At 41.8% G+C, this 18,415-nt stretch overlaps 1 protein-coding gene across 2 annotated transcripts; it reads left to right on the top strand.

The window, feature by feature from the left end:
* Window positions 1–13: 13 nt before the first annotated feature.
* LOC139657079 (phosphatidylinositol-binding clathrin assembly protein-like) lies at window positions 14–16,457 on the top strand. 2 transcript variants are annotated; one of them, XM_071534788.1, is made up of 23 exons: window positions 14–522; window positions 4,481–4,623; window positions 5,046–5,121; window positions 5,269–5,371; window positions 5,755–5,848; window positions 6,077–6,188; window positions 6,932–7,038; window positions 7,154–7,195; window positions 8,526–8,611; window positions 8,727–8,850; window positions 8,962–9,095; window positions 9,962–10,062; window positions 10,239–10,391; window positions 10,834–10,917; window positions 11,286–11,378; window positions 11,637–11,747; window positions 12,557–12,673; window positions 12,851–12,881; window positions 13,010–13,109; window positions 13,708–13,767; window positions 13,969–14,073; window positions 14,494–14,599; window positions 15,012–16,457. In XM_071534788.1, exons 1-22 carry the CDS (start codon window positions 393–395, stop codon window positions 14,584–14,586), a joined length of 2,199 nt encoding a protein of 732 aa, XP_071390889.1. In that variant the 5' UTR covers window positions 14–392; the 3' UTR covers window positions 14,587–14,599; window positions 15,012–16,457. The 2 variants fall into 2 exon arrangements, with proteins under 2 accessions (XP_071390889.1, XP_071390890.1); XM_071534789.1 differs by lacking the exons at window positions 10,239–10,391; window positions 10,834–10,917; window positions 11,286–11,378.
* Window positions 16,458–18,415: the final 1,958 nt, after the last annotated feature.

The raw sequence follows: 18,415 nt of genomic DNA, 5'->3' as shown, positions 1-18,415 counted from the left end.
GAGAGCGAGACAGAGACCCGGGTCGGATGAGTCAGCGAGTGGACCCTGCACCTCACCTACCGCCACATCCCTATGAGATCTGACTTCACCCAGCAGAGAAAGCGCACTTTTTTGGGGGACGGAGGCACGCGGCGGAACAACCGAGCTACAATATAACATTTTTTTTTTTTGTTGTTACATCGTTTCTCTTTATTCCGCCCTCCCCTGGTGCTCGTCTGCCATAGCCTAGTTTTGATTTTTAATTTCACAAAAGGTGGGAAAGGGGGGGTCTGGCCGCGGAGGAGGTGGCTGTTGTTTTCACTTCATTTTGAGCCGCTGAAGATCTATAATATACATACAAACAACATAATATTGTTGCATTTTCCAATTCTTTGTTGCATCAATAAACGAAGATGTCGGGGCAGAGCATTACGGACAGGATAACTGCAGCCCAGCACAGTGTAACGGGATCTGCCGTGTCGAAAACAGTATGCAAGGCCACTACTCACGAAATAATGGGCCCGAAAAAGAAACATTTGGATTGTGAGTATCTCTACCTAAACAACACGATGTATCACCATGTAGGCTCTCAGTGAAACCAGTATTCGCCGAGTTATGGCGATGGTGGTGGCGGTGCAAGGCCTCAAAGCCTCAGGATAGGCTATATGCTATTGCTTCTTCTTGTCAGACAGACTGTTTTAGAATAAAATCGAGCACAGGCCAGCGTAAGGTGTGAATAGAAATAACGAGGAGGATCATAAAGGTATAGCACTGTGACACGCCCAACCATGATTTCGCATTATTTCGATTCAGTGTTCATCATCAATTGCTGTCAAACTAGCCTCTCTAGCTGTCTATGGTTTTGTTCAGTCCGCAAAGCCTTCACCACCTTTCTGAGCAGTAATCTCTTGTTTTTCTGTTTTTTTTTGTTTTTTTTAAATGTATTCAGTGACTGGGGCACTGTTGGCTGCTTGAATGTTTACATAGACTACCACAAATCTGGAAGGACTTATTTTTGTAACAGTGTTTTAATGGGACAGCCTATTTTAGCTGCTAAACATGAGTGTGAGCAAGTGGGCCCCTTGCACAGGCCTAGAATTAACAGTTACAAGAATGCATCCAATCCCATTTCTCAGCTGTCTCTACATGCACTTCTCCTCTTTATACACCTGCAGTCAGACAGGTGTCTGCTTTAATGGCTGCATACATACTCAGGCACTTTACAGCCCAGGCGCAGAAGTGATTGAGTAATGTGACACCTCTCTTTCTCATGGTGGGATCATGAAGCTGGAGACACAATAGTGTAATACTGTGAGGGCAAGCTTAGGTTAGAAGTTAAAGGAACGAAGCATGGAAAATCACAGTAGGGTGTTTGTATTTGAGGTCTGTGAGTGGCTGTTGTGGCTTTGTAGAGGAGCTGCGGGTGTGTTGCCAGTGGGGGTAAGACAGTGCTTTGCCAGAGGGCTTTATTTCTAGCCAGGAGCCAGGCATGAGGAGGAGTTTCCTCTCTGCCCAGGGCATCAAACAGACTGCTATATATACCCTGACGTAAGCATAAGACCTTAAATCCTCGTGTGATCATAGTCTGATACACTCATAGTCAGAATACACCTAGTCACTGTACTTGGGTATGCAACAGTAGGTTTTCTATTGTGGATATCAATTTGCACTTGCAGTATGATGGCAGTTATAAAGGTCACTCATGCATTCATGAAGGCCACGCTTCACAGCTTTTGAATTTCATCATGTGAGTAACAGTGCTGGAGCAAGGTGTGTATTGTGTCTCTAAAGTTATGATGTTCCAGGCCCCAGACCCATGACAGTGGCAGGTGAACTTGGCAGCTTTGCAGGTATTAACACTGTGACAGAAACATTGCAGAACGTTAATTTCCTCATTGGCAGTCATCGTCACTTAAGGTGAATGTTTTGGCATACGTTGAAGTTGCAGGACTGTTGTTCCACACCTGTTGTGCTGCGACTCCCCTGAGGTGAGATGAGTGAGAGTTGGCAGAGTGGGACTCTGTTGGCTCGTCCAAAGCCAGCCAGCAATCCAACGTGACCGAGCCTCAACTCCTCTCACTCATACTCAGAGAACAGAAAGCCTGTATAAGATAACACGATTTCCCTTTGTTCTCGCTGCAATGTAAAGGAGGCTTGTTGGGGTCTCTGCCAGGATTAGACTGGCACAGCACCAAGTTTGTCTAGAAGTTTAGATGGATTCATTTTTGTCAACTCTGACAGCATTTTAAATGTTATTTTCCCCGACTGATTCAACAGGATAGAAGCAATTATTAGTGTACAATTCTGAAATAGTTGTTGCACTTCCTGACTTTAGAGGAAGTTCTGCACACTGAACAACCCACTTCCTTCAATTAGAGGTTTTCACTTAGCTGATGATTTATGACAGTGAAATGTTGCAACACATACCAACATCACGCACCACAATGGATACTACAAGAGTACATTTGTGCACCATGAATAAATAAATACGGATAAACAAATAGCATTGTCAACTGATGTGGATACTTAGCAGGCTGATTACAACATGACAGTGCCGTCAGTGCTTCCTCCCTCCCCCATATTCCTCTTCCTCCCTTCATCATCTCTCTCTATCTTCTCTGGGCAATTCAGCCAGCCATGCTAACTGCTGCTTCTCTGGAAGGTTATCCTGTCCTACTTAGAATCCCCCTCCTTTTGAAAAGTCAAATATAGGACAGAAAGGGAGGCCCAATTACCCTGTCAGTCTGATCATTGCTGTGAATGGCAGGGTCATTAGCACCCGGGGCTGGGCTGCTTTGACTAGCATCACTCCACTAGCACATGGACATATGATGAACATATGAACTGGGACAAAACATGCATGGTTAAGATCTTACTGCATTGCACTGCATGCTAGTCTACTGTAGCCATGGTTTGTAACTGAGACAGACAAGCCAATTAAGAAATGCACTGTGCAGTATCAATTTCTTCTTCTGCAGCGGTTTTGAAGTCTTTTTTTATACTGTAGATCCCTGATTGCACTGGAGCTGCAAGATGATGGTTTAATGCATACTGTGTATTACGCTAACGTATTTAGAAAACATCCTCATTTACCCATAGCCCCGTTTTATTGAGATATTACACTAGCATGTTTTAGAGTATTGTGAATGTGATTAGAATAGTGTTTTGACTCAGTTGTATAGTACAACTTGATTCAAAGTTTTCCATTGAACTGAGGATTTAAACTCGATAGTGCACTGTTTCATGTGGTGGATCAGGCCAATAGCACTTAAGGCTTCCAGCTGTTGTAGAGAGAGGTGGCTTTTCCATTTGTAGGTGTTCTAAACTATTTTCAATTGAGGGTTGTGAACTGTTACCGTCTTTATTGAAATTGACTGTGAACCACTCTTTGAGAAACACCCATTTAAAAAAGGAAGAGAAGCGATCTGCATGGCATAGTAACTTTATTTGGTTTAATCAGCCAGTCAGAGCTTAAATAAACTGAGTTGAATGCAATGGTCTTTATCGCTTACTAAAACCAACCTTGGGGCATTTATTGATACTGCTGACAGGTTAACCAAATTCAATACACACTAATTGCGCATATGTGACGTGTTATGGTCAACCCAGGCATGAGAAGCATCAGCCTGTTTTTGGCTCCGGACTGACAAAATTAGTTTTGGCGTCTGAGGTAGCAGGTGTCTGTCTTCTCACCAGTTCAACACATTGTCTGCTTGATGATAAATTTACCAACCATGTAATTATCCATGACTAATTAAATATTGAGTGACAAAAACTGGTTTATGAATAAATAAAGTTTTAAATGTTTGACTAATGGTTTAGCACGCCATAGAATATTTGTGAGTAGACATGCAACACCAGAGCGGCACTGAACCACAGTCCAGGGTGTGTAACGAGTAAAACTAAAAGTACAAACGTGTAACATGAGATGAGTCATGTTTCGCAAGGACAAGAACATCTATTCACGTCACATTTATAAAAATTATTTTACAATATTTTACAGCTGAATTAATCCAATATTCAGCCTGAAGCGCTTAGTTTAACACTATCACTGGCTGACTGTTTTCCAAGGTTTCTGCTATTGTAAATGCGTGGCTGCCCTGTAGCTGTGTTGACAGGGTGTATACATGAACTGTATACATCTGCTATGGCTGTCAGCCCTTCAGAAACCGGCACATTCCGTCATTCAGACTGTCACTTCACTTGTCAGACCTCAAGGCAACTGCTCCCCCTATGGAGACTGTAAACTTACATGTAGGACAGTTTCCCTGCATGTATTGTTTACACAGTATTGTGGATGAAATGACACTTACATGATTTGCAGTTGGAGGTAGCTTATTTTTAGAAGGCTTACTTTGCTTTGCTTGTGTTGCTGCTAGCAGGCCTGGACAACTTACACATCATCATACAGGGCAAGAATATGATTGGTTATTATAATGCACTGCCATTGTACTATAGTGTGAGAAGTGCGATGACACAGGTCGTTCTCTTTTCCTCTCAGATTTGATCCATTGCACCAATGAGATGAACGTGAACATTCCTCAACTGGCTGACTCGCTGTTTGAGAGGACCACCAACACCAGCTGGGTGGTGGTTTTCAAGTCGCTTATCTCCACACACCACCTCATGGTCTACGGCAATGAGGTGAGCTGCTTCACTATGCAGTATGGTTAGATTATCCACTGTCCACTGTAGGGCTGGGCGATAATTCAATATTATCGTTTATTGTCTTTCAGTGGAATCATATCGTGATGATATGAAGATATTTTAATATCGTGACACACATTTCTGCTGTCTGAATTGATGATGACAAGCAAATTTTACTTAAAAACTCTCATAAAATGAGGTATGGTAGGAATATTATTTGAATATTTCTGTTTTGTTTGACATCACACCTAACATCACCATTATCGTGATATTGATTTCAACCATATCGCCCAGCCCTAATCCACTGTATTGACACTTACCTCAGAACTACATGGATTATTTAGTATAATAACAGCAGATTTTTTGATTAGTAAAGTGCAAAATTGTTGTGTTTAACCACTTTTTTTTTTCTCACACAGCGTTTTGTCCAGTACTTGGCTTCAAGGAATACACTATTCAACCTCAGTAATTTTTTGGACAAAAGTGGGTTACAAGGTAAAAATGTGATTTTGGCTCTCATTGATTTCAGCTTTAAGTTGCACTTCATTCATGCACCTTTTTAAGAGGGATTATTGGCTTTTCTTTAGCAATACAATAATGAACCTGTGTAGGTTAATGTTACTTACTGCCTTTCTTTCCCAGGTTACGACATGTCCACATTTATCCGGAGGTATAGTCGATACCTGAATGAGAAAGCTGTTTCATACAGACAGGTTGCCTTTGACTTCACTAAAGTTAAACGAGGGTAAGGATTTTAAATGTATACTGTCATTTTTTTCCCATTTTTGTCACCTATGTGCTGTCTATGTGGAAGTGAATGTCTTTATGTTCTGTAGAAATAATCTCCCTTTGCAGTATTGCTGCTGGAAAAAAAGTTGAAATGTCCATGGAAGAAAATACAATACCTGTCACTTCAAATGTCAGATTTCCATATTTATTTCAATAATTTGAAGATTTTAATGCGAAAAGAAGTGAACAATCAGTGAAACACAGGCACCAGTTTGTTAACATGCGTTAGGAGTTCCTCTGCTTCCTTTTCCGTCCCTCCCTCCCTCTGTCTCCCTCCTCTCCATCTTTTCTCTCTCGTCTGTGTCCTCGCCTGCTCTGACACACCATGTGTCCATACAGAGTGGATGGTGTGATGAGGACCATGAATACAGAGAAGCTTCTGAAGACTATCCCCATTATTCAGAACCAGATGGATGCCCTCCTCGATTTCAATGTGAGTTTAAGGTGAAGCCACCCGTAGCTGTGCTGCTCGTGTAATAAAAAGAGGCTCGTCTGGAGTGTGCAGATTGCGCGGGTGGTCCAGAGGCTGGAGCGCGCCGCAACTCAAGCGAGATGCATTATCTTAACGCTGTGTTTTTGTATGTCAGCAAAGCTACGGCTATGAAGACAACCTATAAGATAAATGTTGAGGCTGTATGTAAGCTTGATTACTTTCCTTCAGGTCAATGCCAATGAGCTGACTAATGGAGTCATCAATGCTGCCTTCATGCTCCTCTTCAAAGATTCCATCAGGCTCTTCGCTGCTTATAATGAAGGCATTATCAACCTGCTGGGTAAGACCTTAAGTCAACTTTCTTCTTCTCCAAACGACTCCTCAGTAGTGATTTAGTTTGTATTTATATAGCAAAGGTGGAATCATAATAACACATTAGTTAGCGTGCAGTGGGAATATGTTTATATTATGTCCCACCACCATGGTGCATGGTCTTTCTGTGTGTAGACTCATTCTTATGAACAATAACTCAAAAACAATACATGATATAAACTTCATCCTTACGCCACAGGTTCCCCTCTGATTAGATTTTGGAGCACCTTGCTGCATAAATTTGTGTATTAATGAGGAAAAACTGATTTTCTTGAAACTCTTCAATGCTTTAAGATGCGGAGTTCATATTAATACCACCCATGAATTATGTGAAGACAAGTAAACAAGCCCTGATGAAGGTTTGGCTGAAACGTTGGCAATTATTTCCACATAAAGTAGCAAGAAGAAAAGTAGCAAGTGTGCAATTTATGATGCACCTATACTCTGAGAACCTGGAATACATATAGGTGTGTGGACTGTTTCGTAAAAGACATGTTGATGATGACATGGAAATATTTGCTACTTGCATGCATTCATTAGGTTGATTAATGATCTCATTAGCATAACTGGTTATGTGTAATTTATTGTGGTGTTTACGGCGGGACATCAGGCAGCTCAAGTGCCTCTTGTTGGTTTATGTTACAGAATTCTTAACTTTGTCTTCTTAAGTTTATGCTGATGGGTACAATCTGTTTATTTCTAACCAAACAGAGAAATACTTTGACATGAAGAAGACCCAGTGTAAAGAAGGCCTGGACATTTACAAGAAGTTCCTCACCCGAATGACCCGGATATCAGAGTTCCTCAAAGTAGCAGAGGTGATTTCCACTAAACGTTTTTCTTACGTTTTACTGTCATGAATCAGATTCCTTCGTCTTCTGTGTGTGTTAATAGAGACACCATTGTAACTTGGTTTCCGTTCTCGCACTACAGCAAGTGGGGATTGATCGAGGAGACATCCCAGACCTTTCTCAGGTAAGCATGGACCATCTGAAGCTAGAATTTAGAGGGAGTCCCACAGTTCACTTGAAACAATCAAATACACAAAAAGCAGGCATACTCTTCTCTGTTTGTCTCTACAATGAAAACATAGAATATCCACTCTCATCTCCAGTTTTCTTTCTTTCTTTCTTTCTTTCTGTCTTCTTTCTTTCTTTCTTTCTTTCTTTCTTTCTTTCATTAGCGTTTCGCTTTGTGTCTCTATTCCAACGCTAACTCCTCTCTTTTTAATCAGCGTTGTCACCTTGTCCAACTATATACACTCCACCCTGCACAAATGTTCTTAAAGATAAGACACTTTGCATGATGTCCTTCTCAAAGCATGTTTCCAAAGGAGGTCCCCTTCTTCTTCCTCTTCTTCTTCTTCTTCTTCTTCTTCTTTGTCTTCTTCTCCTTATCGTTCTACTTTTTCTCCCTCTCCTTTCTACAGTAAATAAAGGTGTAAAGTCCAAACTGAGTGTTTTAAAAGTAAATCAGTGACAATAGATGGCCTAGTGTGATTTCAGTCCAGTCACAGCTTATCTGCACAGTAACAGTGAGATGTTGAGCAAGAATTGCAGGGGTGTCCTAGTTATACTTGGAAGTGCACTACTATTGTGCTATGGGGACCAATATGAAAATGAGGATTTTACCCCTAAAATACATTCCTCTCTTACTGTCACCACCTTTATATTCTGTATTTTCCCTTATCTTTCCACTTTAGTTCACAGTTTGTGTAAGTACTATCATCTCACTCTTCTTCTATGTCTGTGACTTGCTTTAGTGTTGTCTTTTGCATGCCTCTGCTCTGACTCTGTCTCCTACATCGTGGTGAAAACAGTTGAAGGAAAAAAAACACTCTCTGTGGTGAATTGCGTTCACACTTTGTCACATGAGGTGTATAAGCAGCGTAGCTCATCTGAAATGGCTGCCCTGTTGTGCTTAGACATGGTCAATTCAACAATGCCCAGGTTGTTGAAAGTGCCGTGGTTTATCATTCCACACAGACGTTACTCTCATCCAAAATAGCTTTTCAGCTGGAATGCAATCATCGATCAGTGGTGGGCAACTCATTGTGCAAGGTTGTCTGCCCTATTAGACCTATCTGTAGAATACACTAGGAGCAAAATTAAATAGAAACCTCCCAATCAGAGATATAAATTGGCACACTACACGTAGGCTACAATAGTGTGGTATATTGTGCATAGTGTGTTCTGCTTTAGAAAGCCTGGTTGCCCACCACTGTCCTAAATAGTCTTGATGTCCATACAGACTGCATCTTCTCCGTATGAATCACATGCTGACTGTGTGTCTTCTGTCATGACAGGCTCCCAGTAGCCTCCTCGAAGCTCTGGAGCAGCACTTGGCCTCCTTAGAGGGCAAGAAAGTCAAGGACTCCACCGCAGCCAGCAGGTAGGTTCGCCCTCGCATTCAGTTTATTGCATTGAATTCCTCCTATTCTGTTGCTTGAATCTCGAAGCCCACCTGCCTGTGCTTCATCCGGTGTGAATGTGTATGTTTTCTTCAGGGCCAGCACTCTGTCAAACGCAGTGTCGTCGCTGGCAAGCACAGGGATGTCTTTCACTAAAGTGGATGAGCGGGAGAAACAGGCGGCTCTCGAAGAAGAACAGGCTCGTCTCAAAGCTCTGAAGGTAACGGTGTTATTTGAAGAAGAAGAAAAAAAACCTGAACATACGGTGAAGAACATTACTTTTGCAGTGTCTCTGTAGTGTGTTAATGTTTGAATCTGACTTCCCTCCCAGGAACAGAGGCTCAAGGAGCTCTCCAAGAGGCCCTCCTTCGCCACCACCGACACATCGCCCGTCTCCACCACCGGGGGCACCATCAGCACAGCACCAGCCATTGACCTCTTCTCCACACCCAGCTGCTCCAATGGGTACTGTGTGGAAATCAATAACCTGTGGACTTTTGTATGAGCTGAAATCATTTTTTAAACGAAATTTGTGACAGAAGAAATGAAACAACTTTTTGATAAAGAGCAATAAAGAATGCCCCATTGAGAGATTATGTTTGCTGCTGCTGTTGCTTCTCCTAATTTTTTTTATTATTTCACTGATGTATGACTGTTTTAATACCCTTGCTAGAAAGTTGTATCAAATTCACCCTCTTTTTAATCATTCTTCGGAGCATCTTAACTTAAACCCTTTGCGTTAAATGTGCTTTAGATTTGGGGTCAATTCATTCCAATTCAACTGATAAATTGGAATTGGACTTTGAAAAAAACCTACAGAAAAAATGGAACTGAACAAATTGGAATTGAATTGAAATTTCTGGAAGTTTAACTAAATTCTGTGACATTCCAAGGTTTTTTTGGAGGTTTTTTCTTACCACATATCTGAGATTAAATGGTGTTAGTGTTATATATTATCAATACTGAATATCAACTGTTAAAGGTACCTTTCAGGTGGTATTTGACGCATAATATGTAATCGTAATACATACATTATGATTGAATGCATTTGATTTGCTTAAATGTCTGATTCATAATGCTCGATTGATAATGTTTAGCAAGTCAAGACAATCTCTCTTAGAAGTGGAATTTAATGGAATTTAATTATGCTTCCTGTCATTCCAATTCAATTCCAATTCTGTTTCCTTAGAGCTGGGTGACCAGCTCCAGGAATTGGATTGGAATTAACCATGCATTCTCTATTTAATTCATGAATGGCCCCCCACCCTCGTGTAGTGTTGCATGTAAGTTTAAAATGTGTGTGAGTGTGACCTCTGCCTTTCTGTGTGCAGTGCTCTGAAGATGGAGAGTGACCTGTTTGACCTGCAGTCGTCTTTCCAGCCCTCCATGCAGTCCGGCTCCACAGGCCTTCCAGTGGCAACAGCCTGGGCAGGTGAGGAGCCACCTGATCCCCGTGTTCAGCTGATGTCCGTGTTCCAGGACTTTCATGACCTGTTCTGCATGCTCTCTCCTTCTGTTGTTGTTGTCTGACTCTGACGTCCACCTCTTCCTCTCTACTCTTTTTGTCTTTCTCTTTTTTTTCTGTCTTTCTTTCCTCTGCCTGCCTAGATCCTTTCACCTCTGCTGAAGCTGGAGATGATTCCATGCCAAACCTTAACCCTTTCCTCTCAAAACTCGTTGTCGATGCCGCTCACTTACCTGTCGTGTCTTCAGACGGTGTTAGCTTTTCCTCTAGGACATCTGGTCATGAAATGTTTGGTGGTAATGACTCATTTTGTATCTCCTCAAAAGTCCTGTCTTTCTCTCCCATGTATCTGTAGTCGCTTCATACGCACGTCCAGCTCGCATGTTTAATGTCTCTGTAGTCTCTGTTGATAAGCTGTCTGTGCAAAGGTGTAAATTATCTATCCTTCCTTGTCTGTGTCAATATACCCCATTGCAATTCATACAAAGCTGAAATTTAGTTTTTTGTGGCTAAAACACCACCTCACATCTCCCTTATGTAGCGACCAAACAGGCCACTCCCATTTCCCTCTATAGAAGCCATACGCCCATCTGCTTTACAGTTGCCTCTCCTACCTCTCATTCTCTCTTCTTTATGGTGACAGTTTGGTGCTGTGTTGTATTGTAATAGAAACATTACCATAGAGCTTTAAGTTGAAATCTGCTCTTCTTTTTACCAACACTATCTTTGATTCTCCAGATCGTTACAATCCCTTTATTGACACAAACTCATCCGTTTCAACCAATTACAAACGCACAGTGCGGATAGAACACTCCATCTCAGGTACTTTGATGGCTCTCCATCTCAGTCTATGTTTCCTGAGCCCTGGCAAACATAGGCTCCTGATCCTATGCAATACCCATCGGCCCCCAATCTTACATTTACCGTATAAATGTGGACATAGACCTATCCTAATCCCCATTCCTTAGGGTCAGTACTATCCTTTTTGACAGTATTTTATCATTCTACAACTATCTTAAACTTTCCTTAAAATTAATTGAATTGTATGCAGTTTTACACATTATGGCTGTCTTCTTCCTACCTGTATTGCTGTCATTTCCCACCTGTCTCTCTGGTCTTGCCTTGAAATGTCTTTCCTTTTGGTCTCTCTTCTCTCTCTCTGTCTCTTCCTGCTTCCTGTGGCGTGTCAGACTCCTTCTGTGGTCCAGTGTCCGTTGCCCAGCACCTCCCACACCAGGCTCCCTTCCCCACTGAGCCCTCTACTGTAGCAGGTCTATTCAGAGGTAGAGTACTGAAGGCTCTCTCTAGCATATTCAGTGGTAGATCACTGCGACCTGCCAGAGATGTGTGTTCTGTAGAGAAGGCTGTAGTATCCAACTCTCCAGTGACTGATCTGATCACTGTAATTCCACGGGCCAGTACAGAATCCAAAAGTCTGAGTCCAAGCAGCGCCCTATTTTAACCAGAAATGTGACTTTCTGTAGCTCTGTCACCCCACCTGTGGTGTTCTGAATCGTCTGTTTTCTCATCACTTTCTGCAGGATACTCAACGCCACAGGCCCCACCCCAGCAGTCAGCGGGGGGACTCCAGGTGGACTTTGAGTCCGTTTTTGGAGCCAAAGCCGCAGGCAGCAACAGCCTCAATTCTGATGGTGAGGATGTTACGCTTTTGAATTTAATTTTGACAGTGTAATGCTCGCAGGTTTCTGTGTTCCTAAGGTAGAGGCACTTAATTTTAGTTCGCACTTGAAGTATCAAAGGCCTATCTTGCATAAAGCACTTGTCTATGTTCGGTACAAAACTAAATCAAACAAAAGTCACTCAAGTGAGCCAATAAAAGGGTCATGAAAGAAACAAGTTAAACATAAAAGGTTTTAAAAAAGGAGTAGGGACACTCTCCGGAATGCAGTCATGGGGATGTCCGCTGATTTTGCAAGCCTCTATAATGGGTTTCTCAAAGACATCTACGATGGGTCGCCTCTAGCTGACCTGCTACAGATCTCAAACTATTTTATTTTTCTCACAGAAAAAACCCCTGACATTTGGCACACTTTAAGTTGTGTCATTTGTTTCAGACTATTGGTCTAAATAAACCTCGTAACTGAAAACACCTGCAACAGCAGGCCATGCCTTGCAAGTTTTCCACAGTTGGCAGTATATTAAGAACAGACTGTCGTCTACACTGCACTATTTTTAACACATGCCATCAATAACGAGGAGCACCCCACAAGTGCAGAATGTCACTTTCTCCTTGTGTCTGACCAAACCTAACAGGAAATGAACCTTAAACCATAACGTTTCTTTGTACAATTAATTTACATCAGCAGAAAACTGAGCACCGTTGTGCACAGCAGCTCACATTGTGCATTTTAGAATACATTTATAAAGTCTTGTTTGTGACCCAGTGATGCATAACAGATGTATCATCTGTTGTTAGTCAAACCCCTGTGTGTCTTGTCAGATATTACTGGGGGCATTCTGAAACCCACTCTGGCCGGCTCCAACCAGCCATCCAATCAGCAGCCAGAGAAGCTGGTGTCAGATGACCTTGACTCCTCCCTGGCCAACCTTGTGGGCAGTAAGTATTATGCTTTCAGCTGCTGTGCTGTCCAGCTCTAATTGAGGATAAACATAGAATAGGGAGAATTAAAAGCACATAAGGGCATAACATGACATAAGCTGCATCACAGAATTCTACTTATAGACAAATGTTTGTGGATAGACATCTAACATCTTCCTGTAAATTTCCTTTCAGACCTCGGCATTGGAAACGGCACGGCGAAAAAGTAAGTGATAGGTCAGCGCCCACCGCCTTTACGCAGCCGCTCTGCTGCTCAGCGGCAGCCACGGCACTGCGCTGTGTGTTCGGGAGCAGTTAGAAGCTGGTGCTAATATTAACTGTCTTAATCTACAGTGACATCCACTGGAGCCAGCCTGGGGAGAAGAGGCTGACCGGCGGAACCAACTGGCAGCCCAAGGCGGCGCCGACCACGACCTGGAACCCTGTTTCCATGGTGACACACACAGGCCTTTTACTGTAGCGCTCGCGCCGTCTGACTGTCTGTGCTATAATGTTACTCTCTTCTCAGTATGCTCATCTTTTACTGCCAAGTAACTGTTGTTATAATGTTAGGCTGTTTTGTGTTTGTTTATTATTATGGCCCGGGACATATGACACATTCAACGCAATAACTCAAGAACAATATATGATAGAAATGTCATACTTACACCACAGGTTTCCTATAGAGTAGATGATCTGATTAGATTTTGGAGCAACTTGCTGCATACATTTGCATATTAATGAGGAAAACACAGATTTTCTGAAGTAAACTGAACTACTGTATCTCCTTAGTGCTTTACAATACAAAGTATCTAAAATACCACTTGTGTAACTTGAAGATAAGCACATTGACTTAGAAATATTTGCTATTTAATGCATTACTTAGCTTAATTAATGACCTCAATAGCACAACTGGTTATTTTTAATATGGTGATTGTGGAGGGACATCAGGCAGCTCAAGTGCCTTATTGTTAATCTTTTGGTCATTTGTGTTTGAGAAATGCTATGTTCTCATTGACCTATGTTCTCTCATCTCATTTGTGTCTCTACAGCCCCCCTCAGTCATGGCCTTCCCTGCCACCACACCCACAGGCATGATGGGATATGGCATGGTTAGTATTATGTCAAATGTATGTGTGTCTACATGCAGTAGACACTTGGTGATGCACCCCGGTTCAGTAGTTATATTCACTTATAAAGTCACATAGTCGCTTATGCTGTCTAAAGTCATGCTGAATTAAATTTGAACAGCACATTGCCAAACCACTGTATCTCTGAAATAACTTGTTTTATCCCTGTGCTGTCTGTTGCAGCCTCCACAGATGGGCTCCATGGGCATGATGAACCCACCCACTATGATGTACACCCAGCCTGTGATGAGGCCACCCAACCCCTTTGGCTCTGTGTCCAGTGCTCAGGTGGGTGCAGGGGAGTCTGACTACTGTCCTGAACCAGTGCACCATAAAGTCAGTATCTATTAACGCAGTGTCAGTTTGAGAATGTAGGTGTGTTGTGTTGTTTTGTGTAGTGTACCATAGTTAGCCACTGTGTAAGCCGTGTTGTGAGTGTGGATACTTTACCATCCTGATGATGATGATGACAGTTTAACACTGGACCCTTTACTCTCTGGAGCAGAAAGGAACAAAACTGTCAATCATCACCCTCCTTATGACTCCCTGTTTTTTCCCCACAACTCCTTTGTATTAACCTTTCTTCCATTTGTCACAACTTTATTTTTCCAAACTAATCTCTTCACTCCTTCACTCTCTGTACTGACTCTCTGACTTCTCCTCTGGTCCTCCTCCTTCCTTTGTTTCTTCCTGTCCCTCCTGAAATAGCCCTCTGCAGCCTCTAGTCCTTCCAGCCAGAGTCCTCTCCGAGCCCCTGGACAGGACCCATTTGCACAGCTCTCTCTCAAGGATTTCTTGTAGAGCATCTCTTTAGGTACAGCATGCTCTTTGCTTGCGGATGCACCTGCATGCATTGCATGCCCAAAGCTAATACCCTTTTGTTTCTTTTTTATCTTGTCTTGTTCCATTTGCATACTCGCTGTCTCCTTCATCTGATTAAATGCTACCTTTTATTTTTCTCTTGTTTATACTGTTTATCTTGACTTTGTTGCTTTTGGCTTTCTTGTCTGTTTTGAAGGATTTACCTTATGTCTTTTACATAGCCAGACTTGTGCTGACCTTTTGTTCTCATACCTGTCATCACTTATTGCACAAACTATGGACTGTTTTTCTGAATCATGCAGTACCCAGCCAGCTGGCGGGCATTGCTGAGTTTAATTGAACAATAATTGTTTAATTGCAACATTTTTGACTTTCAATAATATTGTCTGTTCTCCTCCCCACAGATGCAGTTCATGTAATTTGAAGGAAGTGTCTCTCAGAAGATGAAGCACTTAGCAGCAAAGCTTTGTCCTCGTTGCAGTCTAACTCTTCAGAGAAACATTCACACGCCCCCAAATACAGACATGTCAAGAACACAATGGTGCAATGACTGTCAGAAACCATGGTAACCATGTCCAAATGACGTTTGGCGATAACTCACACCCATTATTCTGTAATTTGTCCAAGACGTCGAGTGATGCTGCTGTCTAACCCCCCTTATAAGGATTCCTCATCCATTTTACAGTATAATCTGTAAAGATAGTTATGGGTGCTGAGAAACTTTGATATTATGTATTTGGAAATACTGTGGTTGGATGTAAAGGCTTGATGTTCTGCTGGGAGGGGAGAGGAAGGTGGGGAAAAAGAGGAGAGGAGTCCTTCCCTTTCTTGATCCGATCATCAGTCATCCATTTCCTACAGTTATTTAACTGTCACTAAGTAGTGATGCTAATGACGTTTACACCTGTTTAGTTTTTGTCTTTTTTACCGTGTTTACAGTAGACATTCCTTGTGTGTTGTTTGTATTTATTTATGATTATTGGTTTAAGATTGGGGAAAAAATTATTGTAAAATCTACAGTACATTGAACACCTGTGGGAGTGCTTCAGCATTAAACAAGGATCTCAGACTGTATCTTTGAGAGGTAGAGTTAAAAAAAAAAAAATAGCTATTATATAAAATTACACCTATTAAGCGGAATGATAGAGCACTAAATATTCTCCAAGTTTTGTGTTAAGAACAATTTTTACTAGATGAAAGATTTCACAATCTCCATTGTACTTAAAGTGCAGGGGTTAGAGTATGAGTCAGTTATCAACAGTATATAGTCGATTCTGTGCCTAGGGTTTTTGCAATGGAACAGTTTTCTGTCTAGTTGAAAAACACTTCATCCACGATTCTGAAGCGTCGCACTGGGTGGTGGGCTCCATTTGCTTTAAGCTTGGCATGCCATTGACTCACTGACCGTATTCAAGGCTGCCTTTACTCTGAATGTGAAAGAGTTGTCTTCATGTTGCACACATCTTTCTACACTAGCTGCCCCTTCCTCAGTTCCTCACCGGAGTGGGATGAGAGGACAGTGTGTCTGGTTGTTGGCTGTTGCTGCAGTGATGAAAAAAAAAAAAAAAAAAAAAAGGTCACAGTTTTCGATGTAAATTAATTGTATAAAGATCCAGAGGACCAGGGTGGAGTGGAGCACTGTTGATCGGTGCTCTGTGTATATAAAAACTGACTGTTCGTTGAGCGCAAAGTGAAAGATGTATGAAATATGAAAGCAATTCAATCAAATTTGACTCTACCTAAGTTTGATTCAGGATATTCTCTGCGTTTGTCTCACGCAGATATTTTCTTTATGTAATTAGAACGTGTAGCAGACAATGACTGAGGTCTTTTCTTTCTTTTTCAAATAAAGAGCAGCTTCCACAAAGTGCTGTTTATTCATTTTATTAAGGTGTTATAGCATTGTTGGATGCACCTTCTTTTCATGTAATTTTTTTACGGGTGACACTGTGGCATATGGCATAAGAGGGAGGCAGATTTGTTACATTATGTGCATGAAGATGACAGATTTTTTTATGCTTTGTAAATCTTTGCACCAATCCACTATACCAGCCATCTTACTATTTACTCTACATTACCGTATATGCCTCTATCACTGATTGATGGGCAATTTATCTGATCAATAAGGCTTAGGCTTAGACAATGAGGCACCTACCTGGTCAGTAGCCAGACAGGACTCATTTGCATTTATACAACAGACAGTTCCACCCAAGCAAAACAGTATACAGTAATACTATTGTATTACCCTCTACTGTGTTACTGTTTTCCATGACGTCTACTGACTGTACCTAGTATTCCCAAGGGTTTTTAGCCATGTGCACAACTATTAAAACTGATTACCAGCATAAGTCATGATTTATCCATCCAGCAGAAATTGTTGATTTTTGTTCCTGATCAACTTTTTAAATCTCTCCAGGTTTCCCACTGGTCATGGAATTTCTGAAATATCATGGAATTTTGAGAAGTGTATTCCAGACAGGGAATATCAGATCATTTTACAATTGGGTCGCTTTACAGGAATACACCAAAATGTATTTCTCCAACATTCATTGCATTAGAAGGTGATTTTCAGTTGGATTTTCTCCTCTTTCTGAGCTGAACAGCTACACAAACAAACCAGGAAGGCATCAAATGTTTAGACCATGGAAGGGCTCCAATTTAGTTTTGGAAAAGTAATGACATTTTATCAGCATCTGTGGTGAGAGCCCAGTGTCTAAGTTATCTTTCTCCACAAGAATGAATGATTGCCTCCAGAACAGCAGCCATATGGGAAAAACAACACTGAATTGTGTTCATGTGATTGCTGTTTTAAATACCTCCGCTCTCTTGCCCTGCCTTTGGGGATGTTATAATGTAAAGTTAAACATTCACACCTCTTTGACAAACAGTGGCTCTGCTGATCTGAACCTGTGGAAACTGAGGACACCTGCTGGTCGCCACCTGCTATTACACCACATAATGAGTCTTTAATGAGTGCTAAAAGCTTTTCTAGCTTCAACAGACTCTCTACACCTAATATAATTTAACTGTTACCTCAAATACTATGTGCACTCGGAATTTCACATCATAAAGATCCACACTAGCCTAAACACAGCGAGAAAACTGTATGCCTGAGAATTAAAAACTGTGTATAATGAGTTTGGGTGGGTTTAAAACCACTAGATCAGGGTAAAAACATGCTTGAGCAAAGTGGAGTAATAACTAGGAGCGTGCAGCTGCTCAGCTGACTGCTGCATGGTGGTTACCTCTGCACATGTCAGGTCCTTCCTCCCAGAGTCCGCCCTCCCCTCCTCCTCCTCGTCCTCCTCTCCTCTCCTCTCCTCAGCTCCTCTCCTGTCCGAGGCGTGCAGCACATCCAGCAGCGTCCAGTCTGTCAACTAGGTAAAAAAAATAAAAATAAAAAAAGTTTCACTCGGTCGCCCTGAGCTGTTATTTTCCGACACAGCAGGATGGAAATTGCAGGAGCGGTTTTGTTGCGCCTGTAGACGAGCCTGCAGGTGTGCTGTGTGCCGGGGTAAGATCCTTCTCCTGCTCTACCAGTCTGAAAGCGGAGGATGGTAGGCGAAGCTGCTGTAGAGAAGTAGGATATATTGCATGCTAAATAATTCTAGGTTAACTGTCGATCTATTAATCACTTTTCTAGGCGTTTACTAAGCTTTGTTTTTTGTGTTTTCTTTCTTTCTTTCTTTCTTTCTTTCTTTCTTGGTAGACCAGTGTGTTTCTGCCTTAAACAACTCAGTTTAACTCTGAAACAGTAAACTTGAAGTACTTGCTGTGCTAGACTAGCACCAATATTAAACCTTGATAG

Source organism: Centroberyx affinis, unplaced genomic scaffold (assembly GCF_046629955.1).
Source record: "Centroberyx affinis isolate AG114_WGS23_722 - 3 ecotype Tasmania unplaced genomic scaffold, CSIRO-AGI_Caff_v1 ptg002624l_1, whole genome shotgun sequence".
In the NCBI taxonomy this organism is placed as follows: domain Eukaryota; kingdom Metazoa; phylum Chordata; class Actinopteri; order Beryciformes; family Berycidae; genus Centroberyx; species Centroberyx affinis.
This window is presented reverse-complemented; position numbering and strand designations above follow the sequence as displayed.